This window comes from Fistularia commersonii, chromosome 15 (assembly GCF_037954325.1).
Source record: "Fistularia commersonii isolate RoL2024-O1a breed Wild chromosome 15, RoL_Fcom_v1.0, whole genome shotgun sequence".
Taxonomy (NCBI): domain Eukaryota; kingdom Metazoa; phylum Chordata; class Actinopteri; order Syngnathiformes; family Fistulariidae; genus Fistularia; species Fistularia commersonii.
In genome coordinates this window covers 7177934-7200989 of record NC_141298.1, presented here as the reverse complement: position 1 = coordinate 7200989, position 23056 = coordinate 7177934, and the positions used below count along the sequence as shown (strand labels likewise).

At 40.1% G+C, this 23056-nt stretch overlaps 2 protein-coding genes across 2 annotated transcripts in view; one reads left to right on the top strand and one right to left on the bottom strand.

Annotated features, from left to right (window-relative positions):
- Positions 1-179: 179 nt before the first annotated feature.
- Positions 180-18981, top strand: LOC147226335 (E3 ubiquitin-protein ligase CBL-like). The gene is made up of 15 exons (XM_086160433.1): positions 180-469; positions 1845-2092; positions 5839-5985; positions 6077-6233; positions 6799-6920; positions 7150-7287; positions 9370-9457; positions 9622-9753; positions 10701-10910; positions 11077-11184; positions 12214-12497; positions 13439-13606; positions 15982-16088; positions 16641-16805; positions 17614-18981. Exons 1-15 carry the CDS (start codon positions 326-328, stop codon positions 17937-17939), a joined length of 2544 nt encoding a protein of 847 aa, XP_086016559.1. The 5' UTR covers positions 180-325; the 3' UTR covers positions 17940-18981.
- Positions 18982-20284: 1303 nt separating this feature from the next.
- The window catches only part of tmem120aa (transmembrane protein 120Aa), a 68271-nt gene continuing 65499 nt past the window's right edge, over positions 20285-23056 (bottom strand). The window contains exons 24-26 of the mRNA XM_086160592.1: positions 22215-22344; positions 21913-22033; positions 20285-21756 (exon numbers count right to left, since the gene is read on the bottom strand). Coding sequence (XP_086016718.1) covers positions 21736-21756; positions 21913-22033; positions 22215-22344 — 272 coding nt within the window. The 3' untranslated portion in view covers positions 20285-21735. The remainder of the gene's footprint in view (positions 21757-21912; positions 22034-22214; positions 22345-23056) is intronic.

Below are 23056 nucleotides of genomic sequence, written 5' to 3'. Positions count from 1 at the left end.
AAAGTTGCCGTCTCCCGGAGAAAAAGAGTTCGTTTTCCGGCAGCAGAAACACCAACACGCCGGCGATGTCCAGAGATTGTTGCCGGACGCGGAATGAAAGTGAGAACCTTTTCAGATGTAGCTCGTTAGCTAGTTAGCTGCGTCGTGGACACAGTCGTTCTTGTTCTGCCATCGGAAAGAGTTCTACATGGCGAATTTTCGCCGGTGCTGCATGTAAACGGGACGCGGAAAAACTGGGTTGTTTCGCTGGAAAGCGGGTGAAGAACAAACCGTGGTTGTCAACCGCAGCCCCGGGGCGAACCCCCTCCGGTCACCGACCGAATTAATGGCCGGAAATCCGAGGAGGGGCGCCGGTCTGATCGGCTTGATGAAGGACGCCTTTCAGCCGCACCAGCAGCCGCTGCAGCCGCACCAACCTTCCGTGGTCGACAAGAAGATGGTGGAGAAATGCTGGAAACTCATGGACAAGGTATCCTTTGCCGCAAGATTGCTTACTAGCGCAAAGAGAAAAAGTTACTAACAAAAAATGCATTAAAAATAAATACCTCCATTGGCACGTAAGTGTATATATCATCTGCAAACTCCGCTTGAATAAGGCATAAATGTCAGAAAAGTGGGGTGAAAATGACCATCAAGAATCTGTATCATGTTAAAAAGAGCAAAGACAGATTTGTAGGACAAGAAAAAAATATCAAAAATTGCCCGAATTCATTGAAAATCAACCAGAAATGATATTAACAATACTAAGAAGTCACAAATGATATCAAAATAAGGTGGGAGGGATCATAAAAACCCATGGGGAGGGAGATTGTTAGGTGGAAACGACATACAGATGATGGAAGATGGTTTATGCCAGGTGACTTTTGAAGCTAAAAAGTAAAAAAAGTTTTAAATTTTGAAATGGTGTCACTTTCTTACACCGTTTTACAAGTAGATGATGTCCTCAGAAACTCAATCATTTCTTATAAATGCACATCAGTAAGAGAGGAGGAAGACAAGCTGCTTGGGGAAAAGTGAAAAACAAGATTTGATTTAATTAAAATATCAGAAAAGGGACAAAAAGCTTATTTATTTTCCAAGTAGTAAAAATGTAATATTTCTTTATGCTCATGAATAATTGTTTTTTATCATCATGGCTACTTGTCTATTAAAAAAGATGTGGCTAGTTGCCTGTTAGAACTGAAGCTTAGGAGGAGTTTAGAAAGTTTAGTTTCTGACATTCTTGAATTTTTGGTTTTATCATTCTACAAAAAAGAATTCATCAACCAAATCTTCATCTCATTTGTATCGCTTTATTTGTCTGTGAAAAATCCTTCCCATGACTTCGTATCAAGCACCAGAGAGGCTGCAAAAAAAGAGCAGGAAGTTTTAAGTAAAATGAAAAAAAATAATGTAAAATTAAAAAACAAACTTAAATACATAGGATATAGCACTGAAAATTGTCAAAATTCAGATTATATACACAAGAAAATGCACGAAATGAAGCGGTTAATGAGCCAAAGGTTGGCCAGAAAAACTCATAATTGGATCTTAGAAATGATGCCAGTAGGTCACTTTTCCCTGAATTGTTTCTAAAAATATACTGTATGGTATCTTTTAATTGTCTATCTATTTATATTAATAGCCATATTTATTGATACTTACGTTGTTGCACAGCTGTGAAAAAAAGAAAAAAAGAAGAAAAAAAGAAGAGCATGAAGTTAGTTTGTGTGAGAGAATAGGACAGTGCAGATGGTTCTCAGAAGGGAACAACCAAAAGGAAGAGAAGTGCGTTTGAAGAAGTGTGTATATGTCTCTTTCGTGTTTGTATGTGATTGTACCTGCAACTTTTTGTGCCCTCACAGGTGGTGCGTCTGTGCCAGAACCCCAAGGTGGCACTAAAGAACAGCCCCCCCTACATCCTGGACCTCCTGCCAGACACGTACCAGCACCTTCGCACGGTGCTGTCAAGGTACGAGGGACGCATGGAGGTCCTGGGGGAGAACGAGTATTTCCGTGTAGTGATGGAGAACCTGACCAACAAAACCAAACAGACCATGAGCCTCTTCAAGGAAGCCAAGGAGCGCATGTATGAGGAGAACTCCCAGCCAAGGTGAGCCTGCTCCTAGAAGTGTCACACACACATCCATCTTTGCAAAGTTAAAACTATAGAATGCATGAAATGAGTCACTTGAGTCACTAAATCTCAATGGATAGTTGCAAGATTACACGATCAGAACGAATTTTTAGCAAAAAGCAAGAATTTACCTCGAAAGAACTGACAAGATATGAGAGAGCACTCATAGCTGAGCAAGGAAATAATAATATCACATATATATGCTGCTCAAAAAAATAAAGGGAACACTTGAACAACACAATGTAACTCCAAGTCAGTCACACTTCTGTGAAATCATAGTGTCCACTCAGGAAGCAACACAGATTCATTTTGACTTCTTTTAAGGACATTACATCAAAGTTGGATCAGCCTGGAGTTTGTTTTTACACTTTAATTTTGAGTGGGATTCCTAATCCAGACCTCCATGGGTTGATACAATTGATTTCCATTGATCATTTTTGTGTGATTTTGTTGTCAGCACATTCAACTGTGTAAAGAGCAAAGTATTTCATAAGAATATTTCATTCATTTAGATCTAGGATGTGTTTTTTAAGTGTTCCCTTTATTTTTTTGAGCAGTGTATTTATATCTGAGTGAAGCAGACCACAAGTTACCTGTTGAGCCCATCTCGGCTTTAATATCTTAGAGATCTTTTTCGTTTTCATTTAGTTTCATGTGTGTATAAGGCTTCGTTTCATGTACAGGTTTTTTTTCCCATGTTCAGGTTGAGTAGTAGTTATTGGTATCATTTTTCGATCCTATCCCAATGTCCTTTCTTGTCTTTAACAACAATTTCTGTAATTTCTAGATTTTTAGGTGTTTGGCGCGATTGATTCCAAGTAATTTACTGATACTTTTTAAGCGATAACAGATTTCATGGCAGCTTTTCTTGAAGTATTTATGTATCTGACTTATGTCGACCTTCAAGAAGCACAATAATAGGATGGAGACATTGTCTGTCAGGAATTTGGTGGATTGTGACAGAGAAAAGATTTAGATGCACTGAACAGGTCATTGCTGACATGCAAACATGCACTTCTTATCTGATGAAGGAAGCAGCAGTTTCATTGCACAGCAAATCGGTTCATGCACCACTGTGATCCCTCATCTACTGTTTACCTCTTAGGTGGATTAATATCCCCTTCATGTGCTGGTTGCATAAATAAGTATAAGGATTAATTTTTCAAACCTGAAACTCATCTTTTACATTAAAGCAAAGCTGGGGGATTTAGTATTGGTAGAATTGCATTATTCACAGATTCAAAGGTTTGCAAAATTACATGTTGAATTAACATCAGGAATTCATGAAATTATAACTTCGTTAACTTATTCTGCTTGCCATTATTAAAGCCAGTTTATGGCCAATTTTTAGATTGTTGTAAATTATTAGTGTTATTATTGTAACAGTCTCTTGAAGATATATCCCTTTCAGCAGACTATTACATTGATCAATAAAGACAGTTTTTTGCTGATACCTTGGTAATCATCTTTATACTTGTGTTTTTCCTGTGATTAAAAAAAAAACAACAAAAAAAACAAGTGGATACACAGGGTAAATTAGCAACAAAATTATTGATAATTTCTAAACTGGCAGATAATAAAGAACAGTTTTTGGAGAAACTGTCTTACCATTGTTACATCTTATTCTTAAGAGCGAAAGATTTAAACGACAAATGTGACCTGAAAGAGTAACATCGTTTTATATGTTTTTGATAACATTCAGCTAAATATATGTTTTAAATGCTATGCATTCTTTTCTTCTCTTAAAACCCCAATAAACCTTTGGCTTAATTGGACCTGAATTGAGCTAAAGGGTCCAAACAGTCACCATCATACTGAAGTTGAAGAGGAGGGCCATTCAACTCCTCCTACTTGGCTTTCCTGCCCCCCTGTGGCTAAAGATAAAACTATCAGAACCAGTTCTGGTTTTAGTATAAGATGAGCATATAGTCTGACCATAAACGGAGGCCTCATTTTACATTATTTAAGCATCAACATCAGATTCTAAACATGAAATACATCATGTGATGTTGAATAAATTTGCTCAAAACAACCTATACTGTATAACTTTTATAGATGCTTGATACAAATGGGAAAGTCAAAAGGTTCTTGTGTTCCACGGTGGTAAAAGAAAATTGTTATCCCCCAAAAGAGACTGCATTTTCAACAACTGTTTCTTTTTAATGCAACAGTGAAGTAAAAACAAATTGCAACATTTTAGATATAAATAAGCTCAATATGTTGCAATCACTTTCACTTCCTGTTTTCTCAGAAAGTCTTGACTTTGTGAAAGTTTAGCTGATTTGCATCTGGCAAGAAAGGTTCTGTCTCACATCATCTCTCCAAAAGAAAAGCATTAATCATCACACAATTTCATAAATTTTGATTTGTTCTTTCAAATTAGTTGTTAAATATTTTGCCTATTGCCTGGTATAACTAGTTGATTAATCTTGTAGGTTCTTTGCCCTCTGGGCCTCTCAGCAAATCTACTGGTTTCAAAACTGGACAGAGAAACAGAATGTTCAATTCCATTCAGATCTGCAGGAAAAACGACCAAACAAATCTGTAAGAAGTCACAAAGATATCTGAGAAATGAAACAATAATAGTATCATGTTGCTCAATGACCTCCTCTAATTTCGATTGTTTTAGTACATTTCGGGAATAGAGTTGACGCACTTAATGTACAAGCTGGAGATCTTTTATCAGTCTGTTGTCTCCAGTGTGCATCATCCGCTGTTGCGTTTTGGGGGAGCAGCATCTGAGCCAGAGACTCCTACAGACTAGGCAGGGTCATTAGGAGAGCTGGCTCTGTGATTATTCTCAGGATGGAGAATTCTGAGACCGGGCTGGAAAGGAGAACGCCATATATGGCTCTTCCGGTGACAGATATGGCTTCCGGACAATTTTGAGTTAAAAAAAAAAAAAACAGTTTGGAACTGATTTTAAAATACTTGTGATATTTCTTCATAATACCGTGTCATTTTAAAGTGAACAGAAATTAGATTTGAAGATAACTTTCACGGGTCATCCAGAACAGATGGCTTCCGAGCATGTCCGGGTCATTGTAAAGGGGAAGAAATCAATTTTATCAGCTAGCTGACTAGTTTATCCTTGCGTGGACAAAGGAATTTGCATTTGAATCTGCGGTATGTCTAGTATAAATATACTAGTCAAATATAAAGCGGCACTTCGAACAAATCCGTCCAGCACCAAAGGTCGCATTAAAAGGAAGACATATTTAATTTATGATACGGTAAAAATACTATATGGCTCCCAATGAAATATATATAGAAATGTTTGGCTTTTATGGCTCAAAAAGGTTCCTGACCCCTTGCACTAGATAGACAGCGGAGCAGCTTCTCCAGCAGACTGTTGGAGCTCTGTTGTCAAACGGAAAGATACATTCCTACCTCATGCCTTAACCCTATACAATACTCACACTAATCAGTTACTGCGCTACTTCACATTACCACTTTGCGCATTATTTATTCCTGTATATAGGTAAATATATATGTAGAGAGATTTTTTTTTTTACTTCAGAGTTTATTTATTTTTTTACTTGTATTGCTAGTTTGTTGCTGTCTTGTCCTAGAATGTCTTGCTGCTGCTAAATAATTTCCCAAGCATGGGATCATTAAAGTATACCTCATATCATCTGATTTGTCCGACTCCCAAATGTTTCTACCTGCTGTATAAAACTCATCTGGACAGAATATTAAACCGCGCTTCTGTCCTGTTGCAGGCGAAACCTCACGAAACTGTCGCTGATCTTCAGCCACATGCTTGCCGAGCTCAAAGCCATCTTCCCGAACGGCCTGTTCCAGGGCGACAACTTCCGCATCACCAAAGCAGACGCTGCAGAATTCTGGAGGAGGTCATTCGGGGACAAGTGAGTTTCCTCAATGGTCAAATGTTAAAACTTTCTGACCCCAAAATTTGAAGAATATATTTTAGTGGTTAGTCACTTTGGTGTTATGCAGGACAATAGTGCCTTGGAGAACCTTCCGTCAGGCTCTTCACGAGTTCCATCCCATCAGTTCGGGCCTGGAGGCCATGGCCCTCAAGTCCACAATTGACCTCACCTGCAACGACTACATCTCTGTATTTGAGTTTGACATCTTCACCAGGCTGTTCCAGGTGAATTTCTCTTAACCGTTGGTCGCATCATCAGTTTTATTGTAGTTTCGGATCCATTTATTTCATTTTTCTATTCATTCTGAAATCCCTTTTGCCCTTTTTGATTAAAACATACAGCTCGATCCGGGCTTTTGGGCAACCTATGATGGAACAACCGACTGCCTTGATTATTGTTTGATAAATTTATATTTGATACATTTTTTGCACGTGAAAAACACAATTTGGAATTTTCACCGCAGCCTCTAACTTTAATTTAATCTGAGCTAACAGGCTTAAGTTGTAGAATCAATTTTAGATGCAAAACCTCAAGCTATTTGGCAGCTCAACAAAAAAAAAGAATGATGAACGACAGTTTATTTCGTAAAGAAGGATTCATGTTTTGTTTTTGTTTTTTTGAAATGCGTACACATTGTTTTAATGTGAATGTTACTGATGTTTTATTCTTAGATTACTTTTTTTGCACATATATCAGTTTTGTCCTTAGAGTTTATGAATCCAATTTATGGTCATTGAAGTGTAATGACAGACAGACTAAATCTAAATCTGTTTGTGTACTTGCATACAGCCTTGGTCGTCTCTCTTGAGGAACTGGAACAGCCTGGCTGTTACTCATCCTGGTTACATGGCATTTCTGACATATGACGAGGTCAAAGCTAGACTTCATAGGTTCATCCACAAACCAGGCAGGTGAGATATCAATGAAGAGAACACCAGATTCAAAATAAGACATAATAACACCAACATTTTCGAAAAAATCTGCAAAGAAAGCCATCGAGCCCCGTCTGGTGCAGTATTTTTGTGCCACAAGGGGGCCATGGCAGATGTATGACCTCATAAATAAAAATTCTGCTGAAGATCCAGATGTTTTCTTCTCAGTTGAGAAATGCTTTAGTGTTTATTTTACTGTATCTCCCAGTTACATCTTCCGGCTGAGCTGCACTCGACTTGGGCAGTGGGCCATAGGATACGTGACGGCTGATGGTAACATCCTTCAGACCATCCCTCATAACAAGCCGCTGTTCCAAGCCCTCATCGACGGATACAGAGAGGGATTGTGAGTTGCCGCCAAACCACATATTACAAAAAAACGTGATCCCTTACCCGGTCACGGGCAACTTAACGGAACCGTTCGGAATTTTGACGTCGAAAGTATCGATGTCGTGTCTAAAGGGTCTATTTCATCCACCTTATTGAAGATTTGTTTCACGTCTCATCCACGGGGCTGGTTCTTGCCAGCTTGGGGCGTACAGTTTCTGGTTTTGGGGGTCGTCCAAGCATCAAGTCAAACATGGATGAAAGGTTGTGCTGAAGGTCTCTCCCTCTGTTGAATGACACTTTCTCCAGTTTGACAGGTTGTATCTTTTAATCTGTCAAAAGCAACTGTACTCCCCGGGCAGTTTCCCCCCAGTGGAGAGATTATAACATTGGTGACTTAATTGTATAGCATATGCATTATTTTCAAGCTTGTTCCAGGGGGCTCTATCCTTGTGGTACACAAGCAACTGTCTCGGAGCTTTTGAGTATTCAAAATGAGCAGTTATTTATTTTTGTGTTTTTTTTTTTTTTTTTCTTTTTTTCCAATTGTGTTTTCCCCCCCAAATCCCTGTATTGTAGGGTATGACAATGCAGATAGAACAGGGCACAGACGTATTGAGTTCAGCTCTGTTGACCACGATGCCTTTAAAATGGTTGGCCTCTTACTGCTACATCTGAGGAAAGATTGTGCGTGAAGGTGGAGGTTCTCAGTCATCCGGGTCATATTGAATTCTTGTCGAAATCTTCTTCTCTCGGCAACTGGACTTGACTTTTCTTCACTTGAAGAAGTTTCACCCCTCATCCGGGAGGCCTCTGCCGTTCAGAACTGAAGTATGTGAATCGGGATAACAGGAAATCGTGGGCGTCCCCCTGGGCCCATTTTGATGTATTCATTTAATTATTTAATCTGTTCTCAAACTCCCAGGAGTTCTTGAATGTTCTCAGGTGATCCAAACAAGAGGGGCCAAATTTACTACAAAGTGTTCGGCAGTGTTGTCGATGACAGAATTGAGGCCTCATATGATCGCTCTTGAGTCCCTTCCGCACATCCTCGGAGTCCGGGAATTTGGGTGTAGACATTAGCCTCCTCTTCTAGTTGTTGTAGGAAGCTGACCGTTTTCTTCTTACAGTTGTGGATCGATTCACATTTTTAGCATGTTTTGTCATTGAGTAGATCAGCAGAATTGGAAAGGTAACCCTTCCTGGAAGAATGGCAATGCCGAGGCCTTCTTTTCTGTAAAGGCCAGATTAGATTGGGGGAGGGGGCTCTCCTTCGCGGTGGACTTTGCCACCGAAAACCTTGACTTTCGATTTGCTCCCCAAATTGGGAGGTGATTAAGAGTGGCGGAGCGGAGAAGTACCAATACGGAGATCCATTCGAATGTCGCTGCAACGTCGCCCAGAGTGTCCGTTTCATTCACCCTCTCGCTCAACAAAATCAATTTACCTGGTTTGTCCTACATATAAGGGTCTGTTGACTGAACTCTGCTCAGTTGTCTGGGTCAGGATAAAAAAAAAAAAAAAAAAACATCTCCTTCCCGCTGCTGTGTGAAGTCTGATTTCAACCAATTTGACTTCCGTCTGGACCAAAACGATTTCTTCCCCTATCTAAGCAGACATGATTACCAGGGCATTTGTGGTCAAATGTGTCTGCCTCACTCCTTTAAGGAGCTCATTCTGTGATTTTTTTTTTTTTTTTGAAGAATTCTTTCTACCTGTTGGCCATAGAATGTGTTGGACAGATGTAGGCTGTCTGGAGTAATCTTTTGTCTTCTCAGGTTAAATCCCAGGTGGATTCTGTAATCTGCAAGTTTCCTGGCAGCCCTCTAAAATTCTAGCCGCAAGTTACATACACACAAATATCTGCAGCATGATCTTTGTAAAGATTTTAAGTCATGCAGGTCATGGTGCATCACTTAGGGTTGTCATAGCAACTGGACTTGGTAATATATATATTTTTTTTTAAAAGGTGTTTTGCCTTACATACGTGGGGGGGACGTCAGTTGTCCCCAACTACGGGGAGTTTCAGGTGTATATATTATCAGCCTCAATATATATATATATATTAAAAAAATAATGTAATTTCCTGTGTGTTCTCTAGCTACCTGTTCCCCGACGGTCGGGCTCAGAACCCAGACCTGACAGGGCTTTGTGAACCTTCCCCGCAGGATCACATTAAAGTTACTCAGGTAATTTTTAAGCTACAGATTATTTTAAAATTAAAGCTTGATGATTTTAGCGGGAACATTTTCTGCCAGTTTTCCACTTTGGTCATTTTCTTCATAGTCCAGTCCCCCGTTAACACAAAGACATGAAGTTGTCAGCTAAGCGGCGGCGTGTTTTCCCTCAACAGGAGCAGTATGAGTTGTACTGCGAGATGGGCTCCACCTTCCAGCTGTGTAAGATTTGCGCAGAGAACGACAAGGACGTCAAGATCGAGCCATGCAGACATCTGATGTGCACTTCCTGTCTGACGGCCTGGCAGGTCAGTGTGTTTTTTTTTTTTTTTTTTTGTGGACACACTGCTTTCATTTAGGCTAGATACAGGCTTAGATCTAGGGGAGACCCAGATCTATTCAGGCTTAGATACAAACATCCGCCATAATGGGTTACAGTCTGTCCACAATGTTTTGGATTTTCGCGCCGCGCTTTTCTGAATGCTTTTTGAGTTTCTGCAAGTCGGTGTTTGGTCATTGAAACATTGTAATTAAGAGAAAAATCTTGGTTTTTAAACCATGACTTTACATTCTAACTATATGCTGAACATTTTTTTTTTGTGTTTACATTTCGATATTGGGGAAAACAATTTCCTTTGAATCTTTGCTTTGAATACATTTGTTTTTCTTTTGCTGCTCAGAATGTTTGTTGTGATATTGATCAGTCAGGCCTGCCGCTCCTAGGCAGCAGTTTTTAAGGACTGAGCAGTGATCATCATGCTTCCGTCGTCCCTTCGCGACATCATTGAACTGTTTTTCTATGTCAAAATAAGATCGGTCTTTCTTCAATTGGAATAATTCTGGCCTTTCTTATGTATTTTAAGTCAATCAATCACTCCAAAGACACCATGAAAACCAATCAGAGCAAACAAAATACTTAATGTTGTTAATATCTTCACAGTACAACATTTAAGTATATTTTTGCTTAACTTTTTGTATCTTTCCGTATCATCGTATTTACTTTAGCTGCTCAGACCATGTCTTGCTTCCGTAATCTTCATCGGACAAGATACATATTAAGCCTGCCCCTAATTAGATTGATTTTGATTGGCTTACGAAGGGGAAGTCAGTATTAGACGACGTGGGAAGGCAGCTGACAAGTGGCGATATTTTTGAACCTTATAGAACTTAGGATATAAGTAGATGTTAAGAGATTTTAGAAGCTTCTCTTATATTTTCAAGTGGAAAGTTTTAATGTCTCCATCCTATGCGCCAGGAGTCGGAGGGCCAGGGATGCCCCTTCTGCCGCTGTGAGATAAAAGGTACAGAACCCATAGTGGTCGACCCCTTCCACCCGAAGGCCGGCGGCGCCTCGTTTACCGGATTCCCGGCGTCGAACCGAGCAGAAGCCGCTGCAAATGACGAGGATGACGATGACCGTCTGGAGGACCAACACCTTGTTATGAGCAGGCTGGCCTGCAGTAAGGTACTTCCTGTTGTTTTGATTTCCCTCCCTAGGAGAGATTTCCTATCTAAACATTGAACCGGCAGAAAACACTTTCTCCCCTGTCGATTTTACATGGCAAACAGAAAATGTAATTCCCGGCAATGAATAGCGGTGTTTATAATTTCCCACAAAACTGTGCGTGCAGGTGGAGCGTCCAGCATCTCCAGTGTCTCAGCTGCCTCCGGTCCCACCCAGACTTGACCTCCTCCAGCAGAGACCCTCCAGCCAGCTGGGCCCCGGAGCCACCAGTAAAGTATGCGTATTTCTACGTCTCAAAATGATCTAACCTTTCAGATGTGGTAAAACGGTCCCAAGTCCACACACTCACACATTGAAGGCGGCAGGGTTGCCAACGCAAGGCGTCACCCAGGCCACTGGGAGCAATTGGGGGCGCTTAGTGTCTCGCCCAAGGACACTTGGACGTGCAGATATTGAAGCACCGGCCTTCCGATCGGAGGGACGTCCACTCTACCAACCGAGCTACAGCCACCCCTATGGTTAGATATGTCTTTTTAGACATCCTGCCTCTGAAATTAGCATTTCTCTCTCTGGGAAAAGCTTTGCTGATTTGGGGGAAATCTTGTCAAATTTTGTTTGGAACTGTTGTCTGGAAAATTCTTTGCCAAAATTCTCACTAATTTTTGTGTGCGCGTGTGCATGTGTTGGCAGGGGGGGGCGGAGGTTCTCGCCACTGTCAGTCAATTTCTCGCCTTGTTTAAGATCAATTCCGTGGAATTTTGCCGAGGTCGTGTTTAGGTGCTTGCTAAAGGAAGTACAGCGTCGTAACTCTGAGATAATGTAGGTTAGTTCTGATATTTCAGTTTGCTTATTAACAGTTAATATGGTGACGTTCTTTTTTTTTTTTTTTTTTGTCTTGTTAATTTATCCATTTCGGTAACCTCTGATAGAAATTGATGTAAAAGTGAAATAAAATCACCTAAATATCTGTTAGAAAATAATTTGTGAACAATTCTGTGCCTATTTTTTTTATCCGTTTCTTTAATATTCCGAAGGTCATTTTTTTTCTGCCTCCTCGACATTATTTTGAAAAATATAGTTCAGAGAAGGTGTCGTGTGTTCCCTCCCCCCCCTTGTTTTGCACGTTCAGGTTTGTGTGCATGTGTTGGCGGGGGGGGGGGGGGGGGGGGGGGGGCGAAGGTTCTTGCCACTGTCAGTCAATTTCTCGCCTCGTTTAAGACCAATTCCGTGGAATTTTGCCGAGGTAGTGTTTAGGCGCTTGCTAAAGGAAGTACAGCGTCGTAACTCTGAGCCGACCCCTCAGATGGCCGCCACCCACCGAGACAAGCCCCTGCCTCTGCCCCCGGCCCTGAGAGAGCTGCCCCCTCCTCCCCCTCCGGAGCGCCCCCCGCTCGTCGGCCAGGACTCCCGAGTGCAGAGGAGACCCCTGCCCTCCACTCCCACCCAGCCAGCCTGGGCCGCCAACTACATGGTCCCACGTCCCGCCACCAAAGCGCCGTCGGCCACAGCCGCACCCTGCCCTCACAGCAACGGGGAAGGGGTCAAACCCCAGGCCGCTACCAATGCGGTCTACTGCCTCGCTGCCAGGTAAGCGGAGGGGAGGGGAGGGCCGCTGCCGGCAAGGTGAATGTAAATATGGCCCGTACGGACAGAGCGCAGAATGAAGATTTCCTCTGTGTGTGAATTCGGCGTTACATATTTCCATAAAAATGTTGAAAATGCTGTGCGAAGAAAAAAGGATTTCAAACGAAATAGAAGATGGTATAACACATGGGGTGGGCAAACTACGGCCCGCGGGCCACATCCGGCCCGCTGGTCTTTTTAATCCGGCCCGCCAAAGATCCATTGAATGACCGGATCAATGAATGCGGGAGCTCAGACTGGGCATTATTACATTTTTGGAGCTACTTGAGAATTTTCCTGAGCTGATTTACACCGATTGGCTTCGTGATTTAGCCTTTACTGCCGACATACATGTATGAGCTGGACGTGAAGCTACAAGGGAAAAAACGGTTGGTTCAAGAAATGCAAGCAGACGTCAGCGCCCTCAAAACCAAGCCGGCCCGTCTGTCAAATTTTAAAAGTCAACGCGGCCCCTGAGCCAAAAAGTTTTCCCACCCCTGGTATAACAGCAGCTAGTGAGAAATAAAAAAAATACGGGGAGGAATCCCTGTTCCGAATCTTGTGGAATAGTTTACAGTTGATGATAATTTAGGTTAGTTCTGATATTTAAGTTTGCTTATCAACAGTTAATATGGTGACGTCTTTTTTTTTTTTTTTGTTTGTTTTTTTTGTTAATTTATCCGTTTCGGTAACCTCTGATAGAGATTGATTTAAAAGTTCAATAAAATCACCTAAATATCTGTTAGAAAATAATTAGTGAACAATTCTGTGCCTATTTTTTTATTAGTTTCTCTAATGCTCCAGAGGTCTTTTTTTTTTTTTCCGCCTCCTTGACATTATTTTGAAAAATATAGTTCAGAAAAGGTGTCGTGTCCCCCCCCCCCCCCCTTGTTTTGCACGTTCAGGTCTCTCCCCCCTTCAGTGGTCTCCAGCCGTGAGAAACTGTCCTCCGACTACGAGGAGAACGAGTACATGAGTCCCACGTCCCTTCCCGCCTCCAGAGCCCCCTGGGTCCTCACGGGGTCCCTGGTGCCACCGCTGCCCGCCACCCAGGCCAACCAGCACGACCTCAGGTGACTCCTTCTGTCTGAATGATATCGCGATAAATGTTCATTTTATTCCTTAGTTTGGACGTTTCAGCATCAGTCTACTGACATCTTGTCAAATCCAGTCGAAAAATAACCAACACCGCTTGACCAGTTGACCAACTGACGGTAGAAAAACGGGAGAAAACGGTAAATATTTTTAAGAAAATATGTAAATCCTTATTTAAACTCAATTAAAAAAAAAATGGAAAATCGTGTTAAAAGTAACTTGAAAAAAAAAAATGAAACCTGGCAAGCAACGTCCTGTGAAATATTTAAAGGAAGGTGAATCCGATGAAAGTGATTCAATCCACATTATTGTGCACTATGGGTTTGTAATAGGAAAGACTTCAACTGATTGGAAATAGTGATTGTCTTCTGCTGTAGGTTCGGGACAGGATTATACTACGAATTGATTAATTTTGTTTTGTTGGTTGGAGCAGGACTATGATTGGTTTCCTCTGTATTCGCTTATTTTACTCAAGTGTAGGGTTTTGGAGGAATACAAATTCTTTTTCTCTATCTTCTACAACAGTGGTAACAGGGCAGGACTTTTAAATTTTAATTCAGTCTTTTACACTCAAGTGTTATTTTTAAATGTATATTCTTTCAAAGTTGTGGACAACTTTGTGAATGCTTTATCTCAATTTTAAATGTGTTAAAATTTGTCTTTTTTTTTTTTTGTGACGCGACGCTCCTATTGTTTTTCCTCCCTCATTATTTTTAAGCATTTATTAATCACCTCCATGAGCTTAAGGCCCAGGAATGCTTTTGTGGGAATGCGGGACGCAAACCAAAGAAACTTTAGTCAGAAAAGTATTCAGATGGAGTCGTGTAGGAGGGTAATTCCTCCACCAGGGGTCTCAGCAGCTGCAGGAATGATCAGACACAGTAGATGGAGGGGGGAGATGATTTCAGAACTGCAGTCGTTGCTGCCTCTGCCTCTTAACGGAACGAGTGGGGGGGAAAAAAAAAAACGCAGTGAGTCCAACTATCAGGAGTGCAGCCGCAGCAAAGCCCAAGCGCCAATGCCTGCAGCTCCTTTGACGCAAACGTCTCCGCAGAACGCGAGTCGGACGGAGTCACATACTTTAATGATCTCGTGCAGGGAACTCAACGGGTTTCTTTGTTTAGCCGAGAGGTGATAGAGCAGGGAGGCTGCCCTGTACTGTTGCCAGGGAGACGCCTTGGTCGGGATGCGTTGCTCAAGGGCGACATCGGCAGCACTCTCCTCAAGCCGAGTCCCGGTGGACTCTGCAAAGTGGAAGGGGTATTTGGCATTGGAAGGATTTTGTATTCATATGTGAATTTACATACTTTGGCATGTTTTTTTTGTTTTTTTTTCAACATTCATTTTTCTGTTTTTGCTCCTTATTTAAAGGCACAACACAAAAGCCTCTTGAATATATGTATAATTTAATTACAGAAACTTTCGTCTCAGCCAGATCCACTGTTTGATTTCATTTGAGTTTTCATCTTCATAACCAGTTCAGTGTGAACCAGTTGGGTTTAATCAAACCTCTTTTCATGTAACTGCATTTATGTATTATTAACTTCATAATATCAGAAAAATGCACAATTTTCATACAGTTCTTAAAGGATTTTGTTCAATATCATTTTTTTTTTCTCCATTCTCCAGTGTTGTGATCGTGCCTGTTATGCTCTAAAATTTTCAGATAATGATAAACATTCAAATATCTTTATAATAGCAGTCAATATATATACAGGACTGTCTCAGAAAAATAGAATATTGTAGTAAAGGTCTTTATCTTCTGTAATGCAATTACAAAAACCAAAAAGTTCATACACTCAGGATTAATTTCAAATCAACTGAAATATTGCAAGCCTTTTATTATTTTAATATTCCTGATTATGGCTTACATCTTAAGAAAACTCAAAAATCCTTTCTCAAAATATTAGAATATCATGAAAAAGTAATTTTTGTTTTTTTCAATTGCATTACAGAAGATAAAGAACTTTATCACAAAATTGTAATTTTCTGAGACAGTCCTGTATATTATAGTAAAACAGAGTGTTCATAGTGTTTTTAATTCCATGTATAATTTAAGATCGAATCCCCGCCTGCATTTATTCCTCTGACTATTTGGGGCATTGATGAACCACCCGACGTCTCTGAACACCTTGATTATTTTGTTCAATTAAAAATAAGCGTTCTTTTAGTACCTACACCGAATATCCTGCACCCAGGGTTGCAGGAGGGCTGGAGCCGAACACCTTGGCCTGTCAGTCTACGGGCCGTGTTCTTAAATTGAACAAACGATGGCGTTTTACAGAGCCGCTTCAAAACAAAGACACGTTAAGAGTAAATTTGACAACTGAAAGTAACACGTTTTGTTTTCCAGCGGCGAAACAGACGACGGCGCCTCCGACGACCCGCAGGTCTACGAGTCCATGTGTAATATCCAGGCTCAGGCCGGGACGGCCGAGACGAGTCACACGTCAGATCCAGGTGACGTTCAACGCCATCATGAATCACCATGACAACACTATGTATCCATGTCGCCAATCAATACCCTGCTCTTTCATATTTCATTCATATTTTCATATTTTTGATTCATATTTTTGATTGATTTTGATTTTTAATTCAAATTTTTGATACAAGTGACTTCAAAATGACATGGGAGAAAAAAGACACATGAAGTTAATTGAAAATAAAAATTATTTGTTTTCTTTTATGTGTAGTCTTTGCAAGTGACTTAAAAAGTAATTAGAAATTGCAGAGGTTCTCAGTCATCCAGGACATGGTGAATTCCTGTCAATATCATCTCGTCGTGGCAGCTGGACTTGAAATTAACGTGAAGAAAATCGTGTCCAGTTGCCACATGAAGATTTTGACAATAATGAAAAATAGCATGGCAAAAATATACACTTGAAGTTAAAGGACACTAAAAACAAACTTATTTTCTAGGTATTTTGTGCTGTCCTGTAGCAACACACAATAAATAGCGTGACTTGAAAAATATGGTGTTTTTTTTTTTTTTTTTTCGCCACCGTTTTGCAGAAATCCCCTCACACTCCACAGCGGCAGCATCCAATGCCAAGACGGGCGAGAGCCTGGAGGATGTCTATCACTACGACTGTCCTCGGCTGCCGGCCCCCCTGGCCCCCGCCAGACGCGTCCTGTCTGACATCAGCAGCCTCAGCATAGACGTCACCCTGGAGGCCAGTGAGTCTGTTCACATCTGCAGTTTTAGTTGTCTTGATTGTGATTATTATTATTATTTTTTTTTTTTTGTTTGTTTGTTTTTTCACCAACTTTGAGAACAGTTAGATTTCTTTCCACATTTATTCAGAATGTTCTTGAACATTTTTTTTTTCTTTTCTTTAAATTCAAACATCTGTTGAGTATTTTAGAGGGGAAAGGGGGGGGCGTTTTTGTCAATGACAACGTTGGACTTATTCATTAGTCCTGAATGAAAAATTTTAATCAAAGCAATATAAGGAATTAATATCAAATATATAAAGACTGAATATAAAGCCTATTTTTGGAAATGGATTTGGTTAAATACAATTTATTTTCCCACGGCAGGGAAATTTGCATGGTCACAGCAACAAGGAAACAATGAAATATACATATATATATATTTTTTTTTTGTCAAAACATATTAAAAAAAAGAACAATTGCCTACAAGAAAGAAAAAAAAGAAAATAATGATTAAAAGACTGGACAGACTAGAAAAGTATTAATAGCAATGGAATGCTATATATATATATATATATATATATATATATATATAGGAAAAGTTTCACTTGTATGTTTTAGCAATATACAATAATGTATGAATATATGTATACAAATAGACAAAAATCATGCTAATTTCTAAATGCCACTGGCAAAAAAAATCATCATTATGGTAGTTATTTTAGCAAAGAAGTGCCCGAATTGTCGCAGAAGAAGGAAACCCTGGAAAGCCGCCATGTACGGACTGAAAGCGGGTCAGAAGTAACCAGACCGTGAAATCTCTCCCCTCTAGGTTTGTTTATGGCAGGTGTCGACCCTGAACGCCCCCCCAAGCCTCTCCCACGCCGGGCAAACTCTGACTGCCGGCCTAGACACACCATCCCATTATTGCCGGAACCTCCCGGCCCCTCCGCCTCCCCGCCTCCGCCCGATCCGACCCCCGGCGGCAGCGGCGGCACGGCGAGTCTTAACGGCGAGATCGAGGGTCTGATGTCTCAGGGATACTCTTTCCAGGACATTCAGAAGGCGCTGATGATCGCCCAGAACAACGTGGAAACGGCCAAGAATATTTTGCGGGAGTTCGTCTCCGTGACAACGGCCCCGCACATCGCCACATAGTCGCCCACGTCAACACGCCCACAAGCACCCTCTGTGCCATGACATCATCACATTACAGTCGCTTCTGCTGCCTCTGGTGAATGTCGAGCTTCGTCCCTATTTGAGGACAAGGTAAAACGTGAAAATGTGGTTTAATGTTTTAACGCGTTGTGTTTGGCACTAACAAGCATTTTTTCGCTTCTAGTTTGTTACTAAAAAAAAAAAAAGAAAAAAAGACTTAACTTTTGCTCATGACTTAAACCAGACGGATTTTCATCCAACACCAAACACTGTTAAAGTACAACCATGAGTTTGCACACATAAATATGCCAGTTGCCTCTTGTTACTTTTACAAACAAATATAAATATTCTGAAATATTTATTGATTTCTGAAGACGCAGGAGCTTTCAGAATCAGCAGGAATCCTGTATATCATTCCTGATTTGGCCTGAGTTTTAAAAGAATTGTCTGATATAACGTCATCTTTATTTTTGTATTTGCTGACCCCTGATTTATTTGGCTATTATTTTATATACTTTGTAATCATCCTTTTTAATGAAATAACAAGACACTGATCGCTAACAAAAAGCCTTATGGAGAAATAACATGAGATTTCCTGAACAATAAACAAGAAATTCTTCAAAACTTTGCTTGAAATGACTGATTTAAGACAAATAATTCAGTTTGAATGAAGTTTAGCAAAAGAAGAAAATTTGCAAGAGAACCCAAGATAATTGGGAGCAAAATATTTAATGCTTATTTCTTAGATCGGTGTCGAGTCTTGTGTGTTTTAAATGAAGCTGTGATTACAAGCCTTTAAGCTGAAGTGAAATTAAAATAACTTATGGACACAAACGGTGACACTCTTGACAGTTTTAACGTCATTTTTTTTTTCTTCCCCATTCATTTCAACAAGGACAAGGCCACTACAACACTGTCTGTTATTGTAAATATGATTTTATTTATTGTTTTGTTTTTTTTTTTAATATCCTCAGCAGTTGTCGTGTTGCCATGGTTTCATGCCTCAGCCATTAAAAGTTTTTAATTAAACAATATTTTGTTTTAAGTTGTGCTCTGTGTGTTTTTGGATTATTTAGCTTGAGCATTTTTGTATGATTTCATGGAAATGTATGAAAGTTTCCAGAAGTGAGACGCTTGACCCTAATTGTTGGTACTCAAATCAGCAATAACCACTGCCAAAAAAAGATGAAAAAAATTAATGAGTAAAGGCAATTTGAAATATTGGAAGAAAATCTGAATTTAAGTACCAAAATATTATGACTTTTCCCTTCAGGGGTTGCCACAGTGAATCCCCTGCCTCTATCTTCCCTTATTCTCTGGATATCAACTGACTTCATGTCCTCTTTTCCCTCCATAAATATTTGCTCTTCCTCCTGCTGAGCAGTACCAAACTCCGCATCCTTATACCAATAATCACTATTCTTACACTATACACGCCCAAACCATCTTATCTGGACTGACCATCTCTCCAAAACATCTAACTGTCTCTCTGATGGATGCATTCCTGATCCTATCCACGGTCACAATGGTGCCGTCTCTAAAGCACGGTCTCATCGCTGTCTTGTTCACATTTACTTTCATTCTGGCTGATACTTAAAACATCGCCCCTGACTTTTCTCCACCTGTTCCAACCTCCTTGCATGTTCCCTCGCCTCTTTTCCACCATCCACAATCGTTCTGGACTGTCGACCCCAAGTGCTCACCTTATCATCCCCACTTCCTATAGTCACACAGTTCTACTTGGGTCCATCTCATTCACACACACACACACACACACACACATGCTGCCTGTCTTGCCTTCATCCCGCGCCTCTCCAGGCCATAGTTCCACATCTCTAGATTTCCCCTCCACAGGTCACAATGTCATCTGCAAAACATGATACAAGTAGATTCTTAGTCTGTCAGCATATCTATCACAATAGCAAACAAGATGGGGCTCAGAGTTGATCCTGCAATCCCATCTCCTCCTTGGAAGTCACATCTACGTATCATCACCAACGCAAAGCTCTCATACGTGTCCTTCACTAGTCTAACATACATCTTTGCCACTCCTGACTTCCTCATACAGTAGCGCACGTTCTCCCGACAATGCAGTTCCCTCCGGCTCTCTGTACTTCTCTACCAACATTCTCAAAATTAGCTAATTATCTAAATTCGATCTAAAAATAAAGGAGGAACGAGGAAAGTTAGCCATGGGAAAAAAAAAAATCAAGGGTAAAAGTCCGCAATGCCATTTACTTTGGAAATGAATAAAGATGAGTTTGAATGCAACTATAAGAAGGCCTTATTCGGTGACAATGTTTTGTCATTTTACAAATGTTTGTGAATAAGAAAGAAAATCAATCTTAAGTCAAACATGTTTTATTTGGCAGGATTTTTAGCAAAATATATAAAAACAGCAAGCATCAAAGAATCCAATATACAGACGTATTAAATAACAAACATTTGGAAAGAAAAAAAAACTTACATTTCAATGTTTGAACGTCCAGAGGAATCAATGACAACAGGTTTAAAGTCTAAATAAACTGAGAAAATCTGCTTTTCTTATTCCAAAAGGAAAAGTTTCCACTCCGGACGCCTGGAATGTCCAAAGAAAAAAAGTTGCAAGTCATCGGGCAACAAGACATATCAGACCCCGCTTCGTTCAAAACATTTACCTTCAAATTAAATTTCAAAATAGAATTGACACTAGGATTTTTATGTGGAATTTTTTGCAGCAAATTCTGTTATTCAAATAATTGAAGTGCATTCAGATAAATGTGCCTAAAAGATGGTCAAAGCCTCTCAGTTGAAAAACTAAAAGACGAAACCAAACCTTATTGGAGCAAATTCAGCTTTTCTATTTACTTTATTTTTATTCATTTCTTGACAATCTTTTAGTATTTTTCTAGATTTAATTTTTATTATAGTCAATTTCAGTCTGTTGTTGCTGGTAATTCACTGATTGTATTTAGGTGAGGTTGTGAGTATTTCTCAAAAAAGATTGAACAATGAAATAATATCTAAAGTGACAAACTGCCAGTTCACTAATGGCATTTTCCCTTGGTGAGGATAATAATCCAGTGTAAATGTTTCTTACTAAAACATTGTTTTTCTCTCGATCATTTTTACTGTTTGAAATGACTATTTCACTCGATGTTATGTGGTATCCTACACTAAGAATTATTTTTTAATAACTACCTAAGACTACTTGAAAAACCACCTGTGATTAAAGATTAAAAACAATTCAGCAAAAAAATGACCTAAAAACAGACATGAACATGGATTAACCTAAAAACAACCAAAAAAAATGTCTTACCAGGTTGATGATCAAAATAAAATAATTTCAACAGTTAAGGACATCCAACAGGTTGAACAGCCTCTTAGTGGAAACACACATAATAAAACACACATTTTAAAGAAACAAATAAATTCAGTGTATGATGCAGAACAGGCACAGCAGATCGCTCACCTTTGACATCCTCAGAGTCATTATTTACAAAACAATGTTGCAATGTCTAATTTTTTTGGCTTGAAAATAGTCCATTTATGTGAAAAAAGAAAAACAATGTCACAGCAACTCGTTGAAAATATCTTAAATAACAAAATAGATTTTCATCAGAGAGAAATCAATGCTCAACAATTGAACAGTTTGAAACTTAGGTATTTAGGTGTGTGTGTGTGCATGTGCGTGTGTGTGTGTGTGTGTGTGCGTGTGTGTGTGTGTGTGTGCGCGCGCTGGGTTTCAGGTCTCAGATATGTCCGTTGCTCCTCCTTCATGTTTTCAGCTTCACCCTTATCGAAGGACAGCAGACACTCACATTTCACCAGAGTTTACCTGGGAAATCATAACAAAAATATGACATTAGATCCAGAGAAACGAATATGTGGCATTTTGTAAACGACAATTAACGGCCAGGACACTAACTAAGCAGATAAAGAGAAAAAAAATGGTACAATTCATTAAGAAATGATGTGAACGGGAAGGTGCCACCTGGCCATTGGTGCTGTTCTGCTCTCCGTTGACGGCCTTCAGAAGGACGATGTCGACATTGCTGGAGTTTTTTCTCATCTCCACGACGATCTGATCTTTAGTGGTCTTCTCTTTGTTGCTGCTGATGGAGGAGAGGAGGGAATACAGTTTTAGATTTGGGCCTTTCAGAGCATTTTGCACTTTTTTCGAGTGCGGAATAGAATTTTGCACTCAAATAATGAGCTACGAAAATGTGCTTTGTGCACGCTGCACTATGGAGACACTGAAAGCGAACATTATTGACATGTTTTTCTAATGCTCACATGTCCTGCTTGCCGGTTCGTCCAGATGGGATCTTTCCCTTCTTGTACAGGAAGTACGAAACGCTACCGAGGACAGCGACAAGCAAGAGGCCCAGGATGATCACCACGATGATCACGCCACTGCCCTCTGCTGTGGGCACACGCGCGCACACACACACACACACACACACACACACACACACACGCACGCACAGGCATGCGCAGAAACATAGTATTACATCAATACGACATGGAAGATGAATGTAAAATCAACTTCACACTAATGTAAGTGGAACAACAAAAAAAAAATATCACACCGATTAAACAGCTGTATCAAAACTGTTAGTTCAATTGCAAAAATTAATTTGATTTTAAAAAAATTACATTGTGTAGATGTTTGGACAGTTTGGAGAAATTGGGATTCTGGATTGTCATTTACACCACAACCTATCTTTGCAACACTGAAAGAATGCTAATGTTGATTATATTAAAGAAAATGCAGCTACTAAATATGTCTGTAACTGAGAACTGTTTTCCTCGCCAATGGATTCAAAATTGTTCATATTTAAAGAAAGAAAGAAAGAAAATAGAACAGAAAAATGACCCAAAGTGAACCAAGCAGTTTTCCTGGCATATTTAAATAATAAACACAATAATAAAATACAAACTTGCTCGCTTATTCCAGGAGCTGAAGCTGGCAATCAAAAGCTCCTCAGGGGCGGATGAGCCCCCCTGAGTACCTTAAGGCTCTGAACGTTGTAGGGTTTGTCCTGTCTGACACAGCACTGCAACCATGCGTGGAAGGCGGAGGGCTGTGCCTCTGGATAGGCAAACTGGGTCGGTGATCCCGTTCTTTAAAAAGG